Here is a 17,852-nt window from a genome sequence, read left to right as displayed (position 1 = left end):
ACAACTTTCATGTAACACACAATCAGGCACCGATAGGTTGTTGAAAAATGCTTGCTAAAAGTTTCAGTGTTTCTTTTACGTGATGAAACCTTTATTGGCTAGAATAGTTTATTTGTTTAGCATCCTACTAGAGGGCTCAGTTAAAGTGGAACAGCCAGCCTGTAGTTGTTTTTATTTTTCTATAATTTTATTTTCCTATAATTACCCCGGTCTTCTGCTAGTCTTGAGAAATGATCTATAAAATTATTACAATTAGCCGACAGTTGTCGGTGCAGAAAATGAAAACAAATGCCTTATTTTTGTTTTAAGTTTATAACTTTTTAAGTATTTATTTTTCCTTTTTTTTTTTTTTTTATTAAAAAGAAAAATCTGGCCACTTAGTTATAAATAATTCACCCGTGTAAACACTTACGCAGACACCTGTGTTTGCGAGGCAGAATTTTAAACAGCTTAAATGTCATTAAGCAGCTGCTAGAATATACTTGGCTAACGAAAGTAGAGAATTGGGATATTTTATCAAAATACAAATCTACGATATGAAAGCATATTACTTCCCAGTCCTTTCCGCCTTTTCAGATTTCATTTTTAATTTGTCTACTGCCCTGATCTCCTAATAGCCGCCGATCCTCCAAACACCTTGAAACAGACATTAGCAGCGATCGTTCTGCATGTTCTATGACATCAGAACCTTAAATGGGTTTTATATATTTGGTTTGGGAATGTTCTCTCATAACTTTCCGACGTGTGGTGTGTTGTAAACACGCTTTCTACTCTTTCTCTCCTGAATGACCTGTTTTTATAACCAGCCTCTACTGCAGTCATGAATTTAACTACATTGATACCTCTAGGTAAGTTCATATTAAGTCTGTTACTATGCTTTTTGTAGCCATAACCATATAACATTTATTGCCCAAAACAGATGTTCATGCGCCAGGACAGCTGACGTTTTACGAAGTCATCTTTTCCTTTGTCCAGACCATAAAAACTTCAGAGATAAGTTAAAAAATATCAGAGTTTATATTAAAAAGAGGAACGGTCATCTTCACAGTTTTTAGAATCATTACATTTGTTGACATGGTTTGTGCTTTTTTTCAGTTAAATCGTTTTATGGATATTTTATGTTTGGGAAATAGCTCACACTTTCTAGCTTTTCTTAGAAAAGCATTCCAATACATAAGAGGGTGATAATTAAGTGGAGTCTAATTCAGTGAGGAGATCTAAACATGCAAGGGGTAGGGATATGGCTCCTAACTATAAGACAAGACCAAAGACTGACGAAGGTCTGAGTCCTACATCAGAAAAAATGGGCAGACTAGATGGCCCAATGGTTCTTATCTACATCAAATGCTATGTTTCTATAAAAATGTGCCATTGTAGGCATGATGCTGTGTGTAAAAAGTAGTAATATAAAATGGACTACAATAAAATGTGATAATTGTGCTGGTGGTGTGTGTAGTTACCTGCGCACACTTGTGGAGAGCTCACAGCCTGGTACAGCTTAAATACAGGATATTACAGAATCCTCAACGATGCTCTCTACCATCTACCTCTTTCTCCAGGTGCGTAACCGGAAACCACAGGGCTCTGGTGTGAAATGTGCCCGGGGCCCCCCAACAGCTGGTCTGTGCCATCACTGCCCCCAAACAACTTGTCTGTGCCTTCTTTGCCACTTGCACCCCCCTTCCAACATACACTCCGGCACACACAGAAACAAACACAAATTAAACATTACTTATACTCACTAACACACATACACATTCATTGTAACACAACCTCCATCTCACCCACTTTCATACATGCTCACACACAAGCACCTTCACATACATACATACATGGTCACACACACACAATTACACATCCATGGTCACACACATACACATGTGCACAACCATGCTAACAATCATACATACAAACAACCTCCCTGCCTCACCGCTCCTGCAGCTTGGTCTCCGGCTGCTCGCACAGCCTCAGTTTCACTGCGGGGTCACATGATGTAACGTGACCGCGATACGTTCCTGTCTCCCCTAAAAAAAACTGAAGGCGGAAAATGGGGTAATAATAATGGGGTAATAAATGAGAATTTAGAAAATCGTGTTTGATGGATAAAATGTATTAACAGAATTACAAGTCAGAAGGTTTTCTGCAACACCCATAATCCTCGTAGAATCGATCGCAAACAGTTATCCTTGTGTGATCGGTGATATATTTTGCCACAAAACTGCCCCCTACAGAAGGTCCACCTGCCATTAATTTATCATAATGGTGGCAGGTAGCTTTAGCATATAAACAGAGCATTAATATATAGAAAGATATAGATATACATATACATATACATAAATATACATAGTCCACAAAAAGCACGCACTCACTGGACTTCATAAACTTTTCGTAGGGTTATTTACATGAGAGAAACAAGACCAAGGACCAATTAAGGTCCTTGGACTTTAAAAAGGTAATACTGGGCAGACTAAGTGGGCCGAATGGTTCTTGTCTGCCGACAAGTTCTATGTTTCTGTGCTGAAGGTCATGTTCTGAATGCCACCTCTACTTAAAAGCCAACCCCGACTAAGATATCAGTATAAGGATTATGCTAATAAATCAGTAACAGCATTGTTTGCTTTTATCTGCATATTGTTTTAATTAGCAAACCTTAAAGGCCTGTTTACTCAGAATGACTGGTGATGTGTTTAACATAACCAACAAAACGCAAGGTTACCGCCACGTCCTCTGCTAAGTACGGCGGAGTGTGTTGTGCGAAGACGGGTGAATATACTGCTGATAAGCAGTCAAGCTGCTTAAAAAATGCAACTTCAGTGATGGTTAAAGTCACCCAATTCAATGAGCTGCTGAGTGCTTTTGTCGAGGGAAAAAAAAACAAATGAACATTTTCTGACAGAAAAAAAAAGGACATTACGTTTTAGAAGCTGAAGAAGTGCTGTTCGGAACAAAACGAATGAGTGAAGAGTTTAAGCGGAACTTTTAACAAAGTCATTTTAAGGAAATAAAGATCAGATCTACATTTGAGTCCATCATCCTCTCATAACCAGTCAAATATCGCCATCGCTTTAAACGTAATGGCAGCGAAGGGACGTGTCTGTCCTTCGTTAATCTGTGACTTACTGCGGGAGAATGACAGCGAGAAACCAGACAATTTAAAAGTTTTAAGATTTGGATTGTTTTATATTATATTACATAGTGACGGATACTGTGACATTGTGTAGCGATCGCCAATATTTTTCCATCTTAAATAATCCCTTGAAAACCATAGTGTATCTGGAACATTGTGAATTATTTGCCTTTTTCCTCAATTCTTTCTTAAACCTCGTTAAATAAATAATAAATCTGTAGAACTCTATATTAATACGCATTGCTCTTTGGCTGCATGAGGTAACCTGTGTATATAATGTTTCTTTTTTCCCCTCTTACTTTTCAGGTGGACGTTGTGGACATCGAAAATGAAGAAAAAAGATATAATCTCTTCCTAGAGCTTCTCGACGTTAGTCGCCATCAATCAGAGTTCCAGCACTTAGTATTACTTCTACAGGCCTGGCCCCCCATGAAAGGCGCAAACATGTAAGTAATGGGTTTCTATTTTATCTGTGGGAAAGCCAACGGAGTTAATGGTTTTAACCCCTTAAGGACAATGGGCGGTTCCTAAACCCATTGAAAACAATGCATTTTGAGCCCGTACATGTACGGGCTTGTCATTAAGGGGTTAAAGGAGCTTCCTCATCCTACCAGTAAATAAATGATACCAACACCTTAAGTGATGAGCGTGTTAAGACGTTACTTATCTCATTTAAGAAATAGGCCCACCTGGAAAAAAACTTTTTAATAAATGATAGTAAAAAAAAAGGTTTAAAAAAAAAAATCATGGCCATAGTTATCTTTCATCACCTTAAATAAAATAACAGATCTAATGACAGTGAAGAGTCTCTCGTTTATTGTAGATATTTTTAACCCATACCTGTCACAGCTTCTGGGGAAAACAACATTATGGGGCAACCATAAAAAATTGTCCACATTTTCTTTTAAATTCCCACGCCCCTGGGACGCTTTGTTTTGAAGATTTTGGGCCACTGCTGTAAATGAGTTAATAGACTACTTTAGTAATTAGCCACCTAGGGGACTTGTCCCCCTTCCCCTTGAATACTGCCAGCCTTCCCCTGGGTAAATGTTAATTAAGGTGTGCAGTAAATATCAGAATGTGTAAATATTGTAATATTTCTGTCTCCTTAGAGGCTGATTGGCATTGGAGTAAAACAGCCCCTTACATTTAAGCCAGATATCCCCAAAATAATTACACTGGAGAAAAATCACGAGCTACTGTTCTGAAAAGTGAATTTAATCATGCTTAAAACTGTGCTATAACAAATCCCCTGTAGACCAAATTTGTTTTGTTGCCTGCGATAAAATAGGCCAACAAATGGATTCTTATCTGCTGACAAATACTATGTGCTTTTGTTTCGATTTGTACGGCTGTAACTGGCAGCATTAATTTCAGCTACAGTGCTAACGCTGATCGTTTTTGTCCTTTTACCTTTGGCCATTTCTGCTCAGCTTGTTTGTGTTTCCACTAAACACACATCCACTTGGAGAATTAGTAAATCTGCCAATATAACAGCTCCATGTCACATGGAAAATAATATCCTTACCAAAAAGGAACTAGAATGAAAATCCATTTTGTCCTTTTGATTGTTCTCCGAGTTTGAAATATCTTACAGTATCTTAGCTTGACAGTGAAGGGCAGTGAAGGTCATTCCATGCATATATTCAACGACTTTAAAAGAGATCTAACATTCTGCATGTGGCGGTTGTACACACTAAGTACAACATATGTGCCTGTCATTTAAATAACATGCGCCTTTTTCTTCCCTTTCTTTTGCCACTTCTCTTTCTCTCTTATCTCTCTTTTTCACTTCCTCGTCATTTTCTTTCTTATTCTTTTTTCTTCTCTCATTCTTCCCTCCGTGTATTTTTTTCTTTCTGTACCTCCCACAATATCCCACTGCCCATCACTCCTCTGCACACAACACTGCTACTCCCCCCAACACAAAACACAACCCCCACTCTATATGCACAATGGTATCTGCTGCCCCTCTCCTAGTTGCACACAACATGATCCAGCAGCCCCTGTCTTCCTGGACACACCAATGTCTGGCAGAGCCTTTGTGTGAGTTCTAGGTCATCCCGAGTAGGGCATACTGCGAAGGTCGATTCGTAGGGCACTTTGTTTTAACCTTCTGGGTTTTTTTGGATCGGCCCCTTTGTCCCTCCCATTTATGTTATCTCTCTGTTATCTCTCTTTGTAAGGGTGGCTTCAGGACAGGAAATTGATTAGATAAATATATAGGAATGAGGATTACTTTATTAAACTTTGGTAAGAAAACATTAATATCGTATTAGTTTTCTTTTGACATACATTCTCTGTGGCGGCATAAACCTACCTCTGACTGATTCCTGCTTTCTCTGGGGTTTTTGTTGCGATTAAATTATTCCATGACATCTTGCCCTCAATAGTGAGATTATACAGTAAAGGGTTCACACGGCCTCCTATCTATACATCATTGTCAACAGCAGCATGTGTAATTCCTATACATCCTGCATCAGGGTTGATCGGTGACATGCCTGCCACAGTTCTAGGCCGGCTGGAATTGGAAGAGTGGCGTCTGTCACGCAGAATTGTGCGTATGTAGTTGTGTATGACAAAGGAAATACACATGCCTTAAAGGGACGGTTGCCTTTGCAGCTTTTAGCCTAGCAAAATTAATTTTAATATACAACATATAATTTTTGTAGAGTGTAGAGTTGCTTTGGTTATATTTGTTTTAGAAGCTCAGGACAGTTGATAAATGAGGCCGAAAGCGGTAAGCCTTTCCTGTCCTAAAAGTGTCTGCAGACTCCACCCCTACAAAGGCTCCTTGAGCCAATCGGCAGACACGAGTGACTTAAATTAACAGGGAGCAATAGTCAGACAAAGCATGAGTGAGAGGTTAAAGGGACATTCCAGTGACGCAAACAGCACTTTAAAAAAAAAACTTTAAAATACATGTAAATGGGGAAAAAAGAATGAAGCTGCAGCTCGCCACCTCCTCATTGAGCAATTCTCGCTATTGATCGGATGCCAATCAGTGGCAAGAAAGGTTACCATGCATGAGCACAGGGGTCTCATTAGACAGCCTCCCTTGCACTTAATAAGTAGAGCCATCACTGGAGCTGAACCATACTACTTGTCAGGAGATGTGTTCACCCATAGAATGTATAGTACTGTGTGAGATTTGTAAAGGTGACAGCCTTCAGCTCTGAATATTTCACCTTGGGTCTCATAATAAACAGGGATGTCAATTTAGTGATTGAACCTAATTTATAAAATCCTGTTCTACAAAAGCTTCATTCTTAGTATAATTAGACGATAAAGCTGTAGCCAATGAAGTGTTTCTTTGAATACGGACAGACGGTTACAGCGTGGTTAAAGATCACACACAAGTTATGTGATAGTTATAAAACAAGCTTTAGCAGATTTTATGCTACACGGAAGAGGCCAACTACACATGGAGGTGACATGTACAGTATATTCCTGGGGTCTTATTCTTGTGAAACTTAGTAACACAGTAGGAATTGATGACAGTTGCCGAATTATTATCGTAGAAGTCCAAAGAATCTGCTAAAGCACAAAGTATCTCCACAAACGTAACTTTTTTAACTGAAGCCAGTGGGAACACTCAGTGCGGTGAGGTGGCTGATGGATTAGGTTAACATGACAGGCGGTCTTATCCTGATGATTTATATATGCCTTATACAGGGTGTGATGCTTTAACCCCAGGGAGATGATTTGTTTGGCATTTGGTGCAGGAGCTATACAAGTCATGCATATGGCTCCCTGTGGTGGAGCTATTGGAGAGCAGGGTGGGCCAATGCTCCGTTCCCCCTTCCAGTGGAAAATCCATGCTGGCTATTACAAGAGGCTAGAGGTCTGCAGGATCCGGTCCGGGATTCCCATGGGGCCTGCTCTAAGTTCCAGGGCTTTTAATTTCCCTGCAACTGTGCCTGATGTCCATGTTCCTGAGCCTGATTCCTCTAGAGGACTGTGCTGAAGATCCCCGTGATGTTGGAGCTGAAGCTTACCACGGCTGGACAATCATAATGAAAGTTGAAGTCAGGAAGAGGAAACTGCAACTCTCCTGTCAACTCCCTTTTCTAGTGCACAAACCCCATTGATACATAATGAATCTTACATAATCTGAGTTCAGCATGTTATTTTATCTAAAAGGGGGGCGAAAGAGAGGACTACTGGCCACTTATGTACCACGTTTGCTAGACATGCATAATTAAGTCTATATAGATGAAACTGATTTGGTAACCCCATCCATCCACCCCAGTTCCTTTAGTGTTCCACATGATTTATTTTTGGACAAAGGGGGGCTCCTGTCTGCTTGTATTTAATTGTTTCCAGGCATACATTTCTATTTATATTTATATACATTATATATTGCGTTCCCAATCCTGCCCACCCCAGTTCCCTTACTGTCCCATCTAAGGATTTATTTTCAGCAAGAACTACCAGCCGTGATCTACCAGTGTTCCCAAATATTGGACGTTTATTCGTGGCTCATACACAACAAAGTGCTTTAGAAACCATGCCGACTTTTAGATGGCGTACAAAAAGTACCAGGGATGAATGAGGCTGTCAAAGTTGAAGGGGTTAATGGCTTCAACAAACAGCAAAAAAGATGAACATCTGCTGGAGGTTGTGTTCTTTTACTGTTTACTTCAACACTCGGTGATTTAGAGCGCACATCTTCCTGTGCACTTTATGCCATCAGCAATCATTCAACCTTTTATCTAGGCTTCAAGGTGAGCATTGGAATTAACTTTTTTTATGGGCTACTCAGCACAAAGTGTCATCCTTCACTTGTCAGCTGTGAGGCTGAAGCTGGTTACTAACTCCTTTTACTGAAACTTTCTCTCGCCATTGATCTACGCTCTGTTTGAACCAAGGAAATAGACTCCCCGTAGGGATTATAAACGCTGGCTCCTTGTAGATGTTAAGGGGCAGTTTCTCTTAAAAACTAATTACTGTATATTGTGCCCTTTTTGAGTACCGGACCTCAGAAGTTCAAAAAATAAATCTCTCTTCGAGCTCTGTTGTCTGAGAGATGACTCTGTGTGGGTTTAATGCGAAATGAAAAAGTTCTGATTTTTTTTCAAGAGCTGGCATGGAATAGCAGGCTGTTTTATATATATATATATATATATATATATTACAAAAAATATAAATCACCCTTTGCCTTCAAAACAGCATTAATTCTTCTAGGTACACTCGCACACCGTTTTTAAGGAACTCGGCGGGTAGGTTGTTTCAAACATCTTGGGGAACTAACGATAGTTCTGTGGATTTCTGTTCATGTTATCTGAGACAGATGAGATCAGGGCTCTGAGAGGGCCATAGCATCACTTCCATGACTCCTTGCTCTTCTTTACGCTGAAGTTACTTAATGACTTTGGCCGTGTGTTTGGGGTCATTGCCATGCTGCTGTCCTAAACCTGCTACTCACCCGCTACTGAGATCAGCGATGAGCGAAGACATCGCTGCATCTCTTCTCCTCCAGAAGCGAGCAGGGTCTCCGTGGCAATGCGCCACCTCCGCTGCCGACAGAGGCCGGCAGGGAGAGGAACGCATACTGAGATGCTGCCGGCAGAAGAGGGGACGTGTTCAGGCATTCCTATGACAACTCATCTCCTCCGTTGACATCACTTTGGCACCAAAGTCAAAGGTATATAAGCCTTTATCTCTGATTACCCTTTGCTCAGGTATCAGCTGGATTCTACCCTATACAAAGCATTGTTTGCTGTTTTGACTATCCGTGTACAAGACCTTCTTCAGTGATTTTGACCAGTGATTCTTGCAGCCTGCCACCACCTCTGCTTTGTGACCTGACTTGCCTTTTGGATCTTCCTTTTATTACCTCGCCTGGACATTGTTGTGTGTTTTTGTTTCCTGCTAATAGGGACCAACCTGTTACTCCATTTACAGAAATGCAGCCCAAATGTGCGAGGATCCTCCACCATGCCTCACTGTTGCCTCCAAACACTTATTCTAGTACAGCTCACCAGCCCTTTGTGAACAAACTTTCTTCTGCTACAGCCAAATACTTCAATATTTGACTCATCAGTCCATTTTTCTGCACCCCGGTTCCTGTGTTTTCATGAATAGTTGAGTAGCGTGGCCTTGCTTCTATGTCGGAGGTATGACTTTTTGGCTGCAAGTCGCCTATGAAGACCACTTCTGATTAGACTTCTCAAGCAGTAGATGGGTGTACCAGGGTCCCACTGTTTTCTGCCAGTGCTGAGCTTTATGGCTTGGACATCTTCTGATGGCGAAGGAAAGTAAGCATGAGGAGTCTTCCAACTGCTGACCGCTGCGTCTATGGTCCTCAACATTGCCCCTTTCTTTTTGCTTCTCCAAAACCGCTTAGGCAGAACATCTGCAAACCCCTGTCTGCCTTGATATGTCTGCCTGGGAGAGAGATTTCTGATGCAGTATTATCTCCCCTGTGTCATCGTGGATGACATTTAACATTAAACCGTGTTCAGCATCCTCACCTTGTTAGTGCGTTTGTCTGTTCCTCACCCAGTTTTATTTCTCCACAGCTGTTTCTGTTTCAGTTAATGATTGGGTTTCAATCTACGTATTAAATTGATGATCGTTAGCACCTGTTTGGTATAATTGTTTAATCATACAACTAACAATATGCCTGCAAAATCACTGACTTTGTACAAATGTTCCTAGGATGCCGTTTTGAAGGCAACTGGTGGTCACGGCAAAAATTATTTAGATTTTTTTTTTTTTTTTGCTAAATTATAATTAGGCTATTTGAAACTTGCCTAAAATGTAATGTATTTATCAGAGTATCTGAATACAGTGCAAATTATCAGAAAGCTAGTGAGAAGCAGAAGGCACGATAGTGTGAATAGAATATAAAACATTATGAAAAGGCGGCTAATTTGGCGGTCAGGGGTTTGTTCTAAAGCCCAGTTTGACTACATGTCTAGGGCTTGGGTTTAAGTTCCTGCAGACTCATAAAATCGCATCGGTGTGTTTATTGGCTGCTGACTGTTCTTGTACTGTATTTTATTTGGACAGTAAAGGTCACACGCACCGCTTTACAGCTAACTTATGAGTTTTAGATAACACCAGGCAAGATTTAACCTTTGCATTACCCTCAGTTGCGCTGACACCACATCACTTCTGCTATAATTATAATGATGGTTCGGAACTGTTTGTACTACTTTAAACAAATCTTTGTTATGTCATTTGTTGTATCGTGATTCATAAATAAATGTATCCAAATCTGGCAGATTGACACTCCAAGGGGTTAATACATCATATATCTACACATTCACTTAAAGTGGCAGTAAACTTTTTTTGGTCTGAAGGTATAAATTAAGAGAACCTTACTTATATTCAAGGCCATCTAATCCGGGGCCAGCTCCCACACCCAATCTCAGTCGTACCTGAGTGGAGGTCCTTTCAGCTACTGGCACAGCCCTCCACTGTGATATGACATCATACCCCCTCACTCTCCAACAGCAGGTGGTGCTAGGACTCAATGGCGGGGGTGTTAAGAGAGGTCTATGCTGGAGACTTACCCAGTCCACCTGCCCAGGATGGTGGTGGTTGTTGAAGGGGCCCAAGTTATAGCTTCTGTTGGCCCCTGAAGTAAGCCCACGACAGAAGCCCTATTGGCTGTGCATAAAAGACAGCACTGCAAATCTAAATATTATACGGGGCACAGCGGGCTCCTGTACTGCCTGATACTGAATCTGCAGTGAACAGCCGGCATAAGGCACATGCGAGAAGGTGGCTTAAAAGGAGCTCCTTTCTTAAGAGAGCGATTGTGCAAAACATACTTTTAATGTAAGTGAGATTTGCTTAATTGTTTTCTTAAGAGCAAACAAAAAAGTTTCATGCCACAGCTAGGCGGGAACCAAACGAGACACATCCAGCAATGAAGTTACTGAACAATGACCATCCTATTAAACAACTAAATTACAAGGTGTTTATACAATGCAGAAGCCAGGGCTGCTCCATGATTTTAATGTAATTCTAGATTATCATAGATACAATTGACATATTTATTGTTGTTTTTTTTTTTTATTATTATTATTAATTATTATGTGGTTTATTTAGCATACTGTTATACATTAGTATCCCCGAAATGCCAGGAATAGTTCTATTTATGCTAACAACTACAACAATTAATGTCCACAATCAAGGAAGAGTTGTTAAGGATGCATATTGCAAAACTCAATCGGCAAGCTGTTCCTGGTTTAGAAACGATAGCATAGAAAGAATTGCAACCTGCTTCATCTCTCGCCGTGACTCGCCATCTGCATAGACGAGACACGGTGGCAATTACTAATACCGGCAGCTTGGATACCGAATCCCCGAGCAGTACTCAGAATATGCTAGGGTATTATACGGGTTATTTATCACACAAGAGTTTCTCGCAGTTATCCCTCTAATTCCAAAAGCGAGACATCAGTATCTCCAGGAAACAGTCGCTTGTTTCGGAACAGCGTAAAATTTAAAAGGTTTGTTTTCTTCTTAATCACCGGCGTCCAAGATGACAATAGTATTAAAACCCTGTTCTTGCATTAGCATTAAAAGTCTAGTATCTCTGGAGTCTCTTTGTAGCTCCCTCTCTCCTGCAAGCTGCTGATTGCATGTTTTAGAATATTTACATTTTTTTTTTTTTTTTTAGTTATTCAACCTAAATTTAGTAAAATTACATTTTGAAATAAAATGAATTTAAATGCATCGATGATCAATGTAAATTTTTCAGTGTTTTCAAATGAAAGGAAGAGTTGACGGGACGTTAGTAGTATTGGTTCTGCTTAACCGTTACGCCAAACGCATGGTTCGGACACCGGTTATGTGCACTGCCTACTGTTGCTTTAAGTATGGAAGTTCGTCGTCTACTAAAGACACATTGTGCACATTCTGATGTCTTTTGTATCCGTGTGTTTGGATTGTGTATAATTATTAAGGAGAATGGGTTTTAGAAATGTATGTTTCTGAAAATGCAGTGCTCTTCCTTACCCTTATTGATATATTTTGACATAGAAATGTAGACTTTGTCAGCGGATAAGAACCAGTCTAGTCTGACCGTTATTCCTGAGGTTTAGACTCAGACCTTAATCAGTCCCGTGTCTTGCCTTAGATTTAGGGTAGCTTAATGCCTATTGCGTCAACTCCTTCACCGTATTAGCCTCTACCACTTATGATGGGAGACTTTTTTTAGTGGTTGTTCCTTTAGAAGCCAGCTGATCCTATCACATTCTATATTATAAACAAATCTTTACTTTAATTTTTAATTTAAAAAATATATTTTTTTCAGCATTTCCATTAAAGTTATTCCGTTTGGATTTGTGAAGTTCTCCCAACGTAATTCAAATTTATATTTAACATTTCTCAGGTGGCTTGTATCTTTTTTTGTCCCCTTTTCAATTTATAGCATTTAATATTTTTTCATAATACGGCATCATTTTTTTCTGGCTTTGCCTCTTTCTGACAGTTCTTAATTACAGTGTTTGGGAGTAAACAGTGTTCCGCGTGCCTTCCTGTGTCATGGAGAGATGGCGATTACATTTATTGCCGAATGTTCAACTCTATGGTCTTTCCTCTCTTTAAATGAGTTTATGACCTAAACGCCTGTAGAAAAAACCGTCAGAAAAATGTGTCAATATAAGATTACATTTTCTTTTATTTAAGGAGAAAAGAATTCTTTTAGAACAAATACTTAATCATTTTAATTATAGATCGCTTGTTCTTCCAAAGAATATTGTTTTATTATTTTTTTACACCCTAGCCTTCTACTTGCAGACTGTTACTAAAGTAATTTATGACCTCACACCTGCTTCTTTCCAGGTCACCGACCCTCACATCCACCTTGTCATATCTCCTTTTTATTCCTTAGTCGTTTGCATCTGTTCTATCCCTCATGATTTTTACTAAACCAACTATTCATTTACGGTCTGGCGCGATGTAATTGTCTTAATTATTTTCCATTGGTCGATCGGGTTCAATCTTTTGTCAGCCAGTGTAATTTGAGGAAAATTTGTAAAAATCCATTTACTCTTGATTTTTTTTTTGTATTTTTTTTAAACAACCAGAACAATGCCGGCGTGCATCCTATTTTGCTTTTAAACGGTCTTTAATTCTTTAAGGAGGCAGTGTCGCCGGTGAAACCGCTACATTTTGCATTTTCTTTGTGCTATAAATAAAATAAAAAAGAACATTGTGTTTCATCACAACTTACAAGTCGTTCACCAGAGAGATAGCCATGCTTATTGTATTTTTACTTTTTATGGCTAGGAATTTAGTTTCCAGTACGTCTGTGTCCTAATTTTTTTTTTTTTTTTTTTTTTTTTTTACACCAAAATATTTTAGACTAATTTTTAGTTTATTTTCAGATATATTAGATCTACATAGATTTTCATTAAAAGTAAGATTAGTAAATTATTACATTAGTTTTTTTTTATCTTTACACTTGCATCATGCAGTTTTATTTTCATCCAGAGTTTAAAATGTTGTATTATGAAAGTTTTATAAACATCACCCTTATTATTATAATGATTATTATTATTAGTTTATTATGCGTGTTATATTTTTGTATTTTTAAGTTACCGTGCTTATTTCACTGAATACGCAATCATATTTGAAACCCTTTCTTCCATAGAAGAAGTCAAAATATTTTTTATCATGCATTTACAAAACTATTCCTGAATTTAAAAAAACTATTTTTTTAAAAATTAACAAATGGTAATTCATTATTTGTAATTATTATTATTTAAGGAAATAATAAAAAGTGTTTCTGTACCGTGGATACTATATAATAGCCCCGGCACTAAAGCCTATTTCATTGTGCTGCTGGGTTCAGAACCTCGAGGCATGATGGTGAATGCATAGAGAGCATGGCCCTATGCCGTGGATATGGACACACAGATGCCTGAAATATACAGTCCCAAGATCAGTCACTCAACCCTTGACATCAGGCAAGCGTCTGAGCTGCTTTTCACGCTGCTATAATATTGATCTCTTTGGGGACTTGGTGGTTCGAAGAAATTGATCTATTGAATGATGATAATCTGCTAACACAAATGTAACGTTACATAGAACAAAAGATTGAGCTCTCGCTGGACAGTTTCTCCAAAGCCCATTTACCATAAAACCTTCAGACAGGTGGCGAAGGATCAAATCATGGGTGGGAAACATTACATATGTTAGGTATTTCTTTTAAGATTCGAGGAGGTCCAGAAGGGCTCACCTTATGCCACCAGATCCCATACGTGTATTTAAAGGAACTGGCCACTATGTTGAGGGAAACAAGGGTTCACAATTTCATTTTATAAACGTAATTAACCCTTAATGACATGTACGGGCTCAAAATGCATTGTTTTCAATCTGTTTAGGGACCGCTCATTGTCCTTAAGGGGTTAAATTATCTTAATGACAATTATTTAGAGCTATTCTATGCACTTGTCAAAATCCACAAGAACAGGGAATACACTTTAGGAAGACCCACGGTCTCAGGGGATGTTTGGTGGAAAGAATTAGAATGTATCGGTACACAATTGTTTGTTTTCAATAACATACCATGAGATGGGAAGCATTGGTCTTTTTTCTAGGTAAATACTCCCCTCCAGAACATACATTTTCTGCTAAATATGTTGAAATTCTTCGTTACCTGTATCGATTTTCTATTTAGGAACATATAGAAATGGCAACTTGTTGTGCCCATTGCTTCTGCTGGAAGGAAGAAACTGGGTTATGGGATGAATGTGAGAAGCAAATATGCTATGGGTAGTGTCTGAACTGGCCCCTTGGAGCTTTCCAAAGAGACTGTAATTGTGTTAATTATTAGGATTGAAAATGAATCCTCCTTTTCGCGAGTATCTAGGTTTCATGCTCGAGACTCTTATGGAGGCTAGTTATGGGGCTTTTAAAGTAGAGATACCATTAAAACTAGAGATCTAGAATAGAAACATGTCTTATTATCATTCCCTTCTCAGGCTAGTTTATAAATTATAGGTTTAGTAGAGTCTTGTGAAGTAGTTTTAGTTCATTGCCTTACTAGTAGATACCTCTATTGGTTATGCTTGCATGTACATTGGCAACAAAATAAGTGTCTATTAGAGTGGATCCGGATCTTAATTTCTAAGATGTTAGCCATTAAATATGTTATTTTGATTATTTTACCATCTTTGAGGGGGGTGGTTTTCACTAGAAATGTGTCAGGTTGAGGAACATAGACAGTTTCACTTGTTTAAATGTCGCTAGGGTCATGTACCTTGGAGCTGGAATGGACTGAGCCAGGCTCTACAGTGAGTCAGGCATTAATACGGTTCTTTAAAATAGAAATAAAAACTGGACAGGGCTATATCTGTATGTATAACATATGCACTTAATCAGCTTCCATGTTATCTAAATATATATATTGTATGTGTGTGTGTGTGTATATACACACACACACTGTATGTATGGGTGTATATCCATAATCTTCAAATAAATATTATCTAGTTCTGGGCAAAATCCAAAAGTTCTTTTGCTAGAAAATATTTTCTTTTTTTGACAACTTCTTTTTTGTATCTTGTCCTTTTCATCTTGAAAACAATGAAGAAATATTGATCTCAGAATGTCAGTGTATAGGGCAAATATTTTCAACTACAGCAGTATGAACAGATGATTGAGTCCCCTGTTTCTGTACAAAAGAAAAAGCTAATGTAACAAGCCAGAAGGAACAAAAAAAAGTGAGGAATCTGCAGACCAATCATACCAGGAATACCCCAGTCACAGAAATCTGTAGCTTTACCTGCAAAGTTCCCCCGGGGCTCCCATTCTCCTGCTCTTTTTATAGTAGCCGCGAAGTCATGTGGCTGTGACAATGGGGCAACCGAGTCATACATAGGTTGGAGTGAGTGTGACCAGACAACCTGATTCATTCATCTGAGAGGTCATGGTGAGTGCACTCTTCCCGATTGATTCTTCAGGACAGAGAAGTCCTCTTGTGGTCGATATACGTAGCTTTGCATTGTATTGGAGCTCTCTTTATGAGTTTATCCTTATTGATTATTTTATTTATTATTGACTGTAGTTGTGTACTACAGTTGTACTACAGTTGCTTATTTTAGAGGTTTTTTATTTTGCTCCCTGGAACTCCTCTGGTAGGTATTTGTATCACCGTTGGACATATTTATATCCAGGAATTGCAAGTTTTTTCCTGTAAGCGTATTTTCATTTTCATACTATTGGGTGTTTTCACTGCATCGTGTTATCTTTTTATATGTTTGTTTTTAGTAGGTATTGTGCACTATTGTAACCCTAGCTGGTGGTTCTCACATTTCTTTGGCCCCCCCGTATTCTTTTTTTTATCGCTGTTAGATACACAACAAGAATGAAAACCCTTGCTTATCATCCCGACCTGATATCCTGCGTGTGATATGAACAAGCAACCAAATTATTTACAGTGACTCTTTAAAATGAGCAGTTTGCATTGCAGCTTTGATTATAATGCGGCCTGAGGAATGCATATATATTTGGTAAATGACGCTAAAAAAAGGTGACATCTGATCTGCCTGAGTATAGATATTACAGGCAGGAAAATACGTTTAATCAGCAGTTGTTCTTTTGACATGTAAGCGAATAGCCATTTGTGGCCGGATTTGGGATTATCCCTGACCTCTGTAACTGATATAAAAGAACGGTCATAATAACAAGGAAATTGACCAAGTGTTTTGTTTTATAAGACTATCTAAATCTGTCTCCCTTCAGTCAGTGCAAACACTCAAGCGACTGATTCCAAAACGTCTGATATTTAGTTAGAGTCTTAAAATATAAATAACAAAAAATGCTAATTTATTCTGGGCTTTTATCTCAGGGAAAGGAATCATTTGAATTTGTGTAAGAGGATTGTTTGCAGTAAGCGTACATGTGAGTGTTACTCTGTGGCCATGTCAATGAGCCTCCAGTGATCAGTTGATGAACAGGTAATCTATCTAAATTGTGAATTATGTAGATTTAAGCTGTCCCGGCTCTCTGTAAAAGATGCATCGGCTGCAGTCCCTTGTCTTCCAAGTTGATGTAATACAGTCCTAACGTCCTGCTAAAACAAGATATCGTTCTCTCCAATTTCAGTGTGAGCTCCGAAGACAACCCGTGGGTAAAACTCGTAAAAGCGATTTTATCCGGTTGTGAAAAAGAACAGAAGGAAGAGACCGCTGCTGAAATTCTCAAAATGTGCCGCAACCTTTACAGCTCCAAACATGCGCTGTCCGTACAGGTAAGGTGTGCTTTTCAAGTAGATTTTATTTTATATTCCAAAATGAAGATTCTTCTTGTTTCTGTTAATTATATCAATTACCATATTTCAATATGAATACCTTGTTTCATTTAGCTGATGTCCTCAAACAGAATAAAATATGCTTATGCCAAAATGGAGGTGTCTAAAACATGAATATTACGGCACAAGGCTTATGCCGATACGTGACTTTTTGATACCTGCTGTTTTATGACCAGCGAATACATTGTATGATAAATTACCATAAACCGTTTTTGGTTCCATTCTTCCTGTACACATAGGCAGAGCAGGATGATGTCATCCTCTTAACATACAATTTAACTTTTAACACAAGAAATATTATTAGGCAGTGATGTCTAACATGTGATATTCCATCTGCTGTGGCCTATAGTTCTGTGTGATGTATGGCATTCCTCATTCTACAACATGTGGATTGTCAAATTTTAACCAGTTCTAGTAAAAACAGCATTAAGCCATCCATAAGGGTATTGT

At 38.8% G+C, this 17,852-nt stretch overlaps 1 protein-coding gene across 1 annotated transcript in view; it reads left to right on the top strand.

The window, feature by feature from the left end:
• NBAS (NBAS subunit of NRZ tethering complex) overlaps nucleotides 1-17,852 on the top strand; it is a 253,053-nt gene that overhangs the window by 221,552 nt on the left and 13,649 nt on the right. The window contains exons 49-50 of the mRNA XM_053461340.1: nucleotides 3,434-3,573; nucleotides 17,198-17,342. Coding sequence (XP_053317315.1) covers nucleotides 3,434-3,573; nucleotides 17,198-17,342 — 285 coding nt within the window. The remainder of the gene's footprint in view (nucleotides 1-3,433; nucleotides 3,574-17,197; nucleotides 17,343-17,852) is intronic.

The sequence above is a fragment of the Spea bombifrons genome, chromosome 3 (assembly GCF_027358695.1).
Source record: "Spea bombifrons isolate aSpeBom1 chromosome 3, aSpeBom1.2.pri, whole genome shotgun sequence".
NCBI lineage: Eukaryota > Metazoa > Chordata > Amphibia > Anura > Pelobatidae > Spea > Spea bombifrons.
Note: the sequence above shows the minus strand (reverse complement) of the source record. Positions and strands in the feature narration are given on the sequence as shown.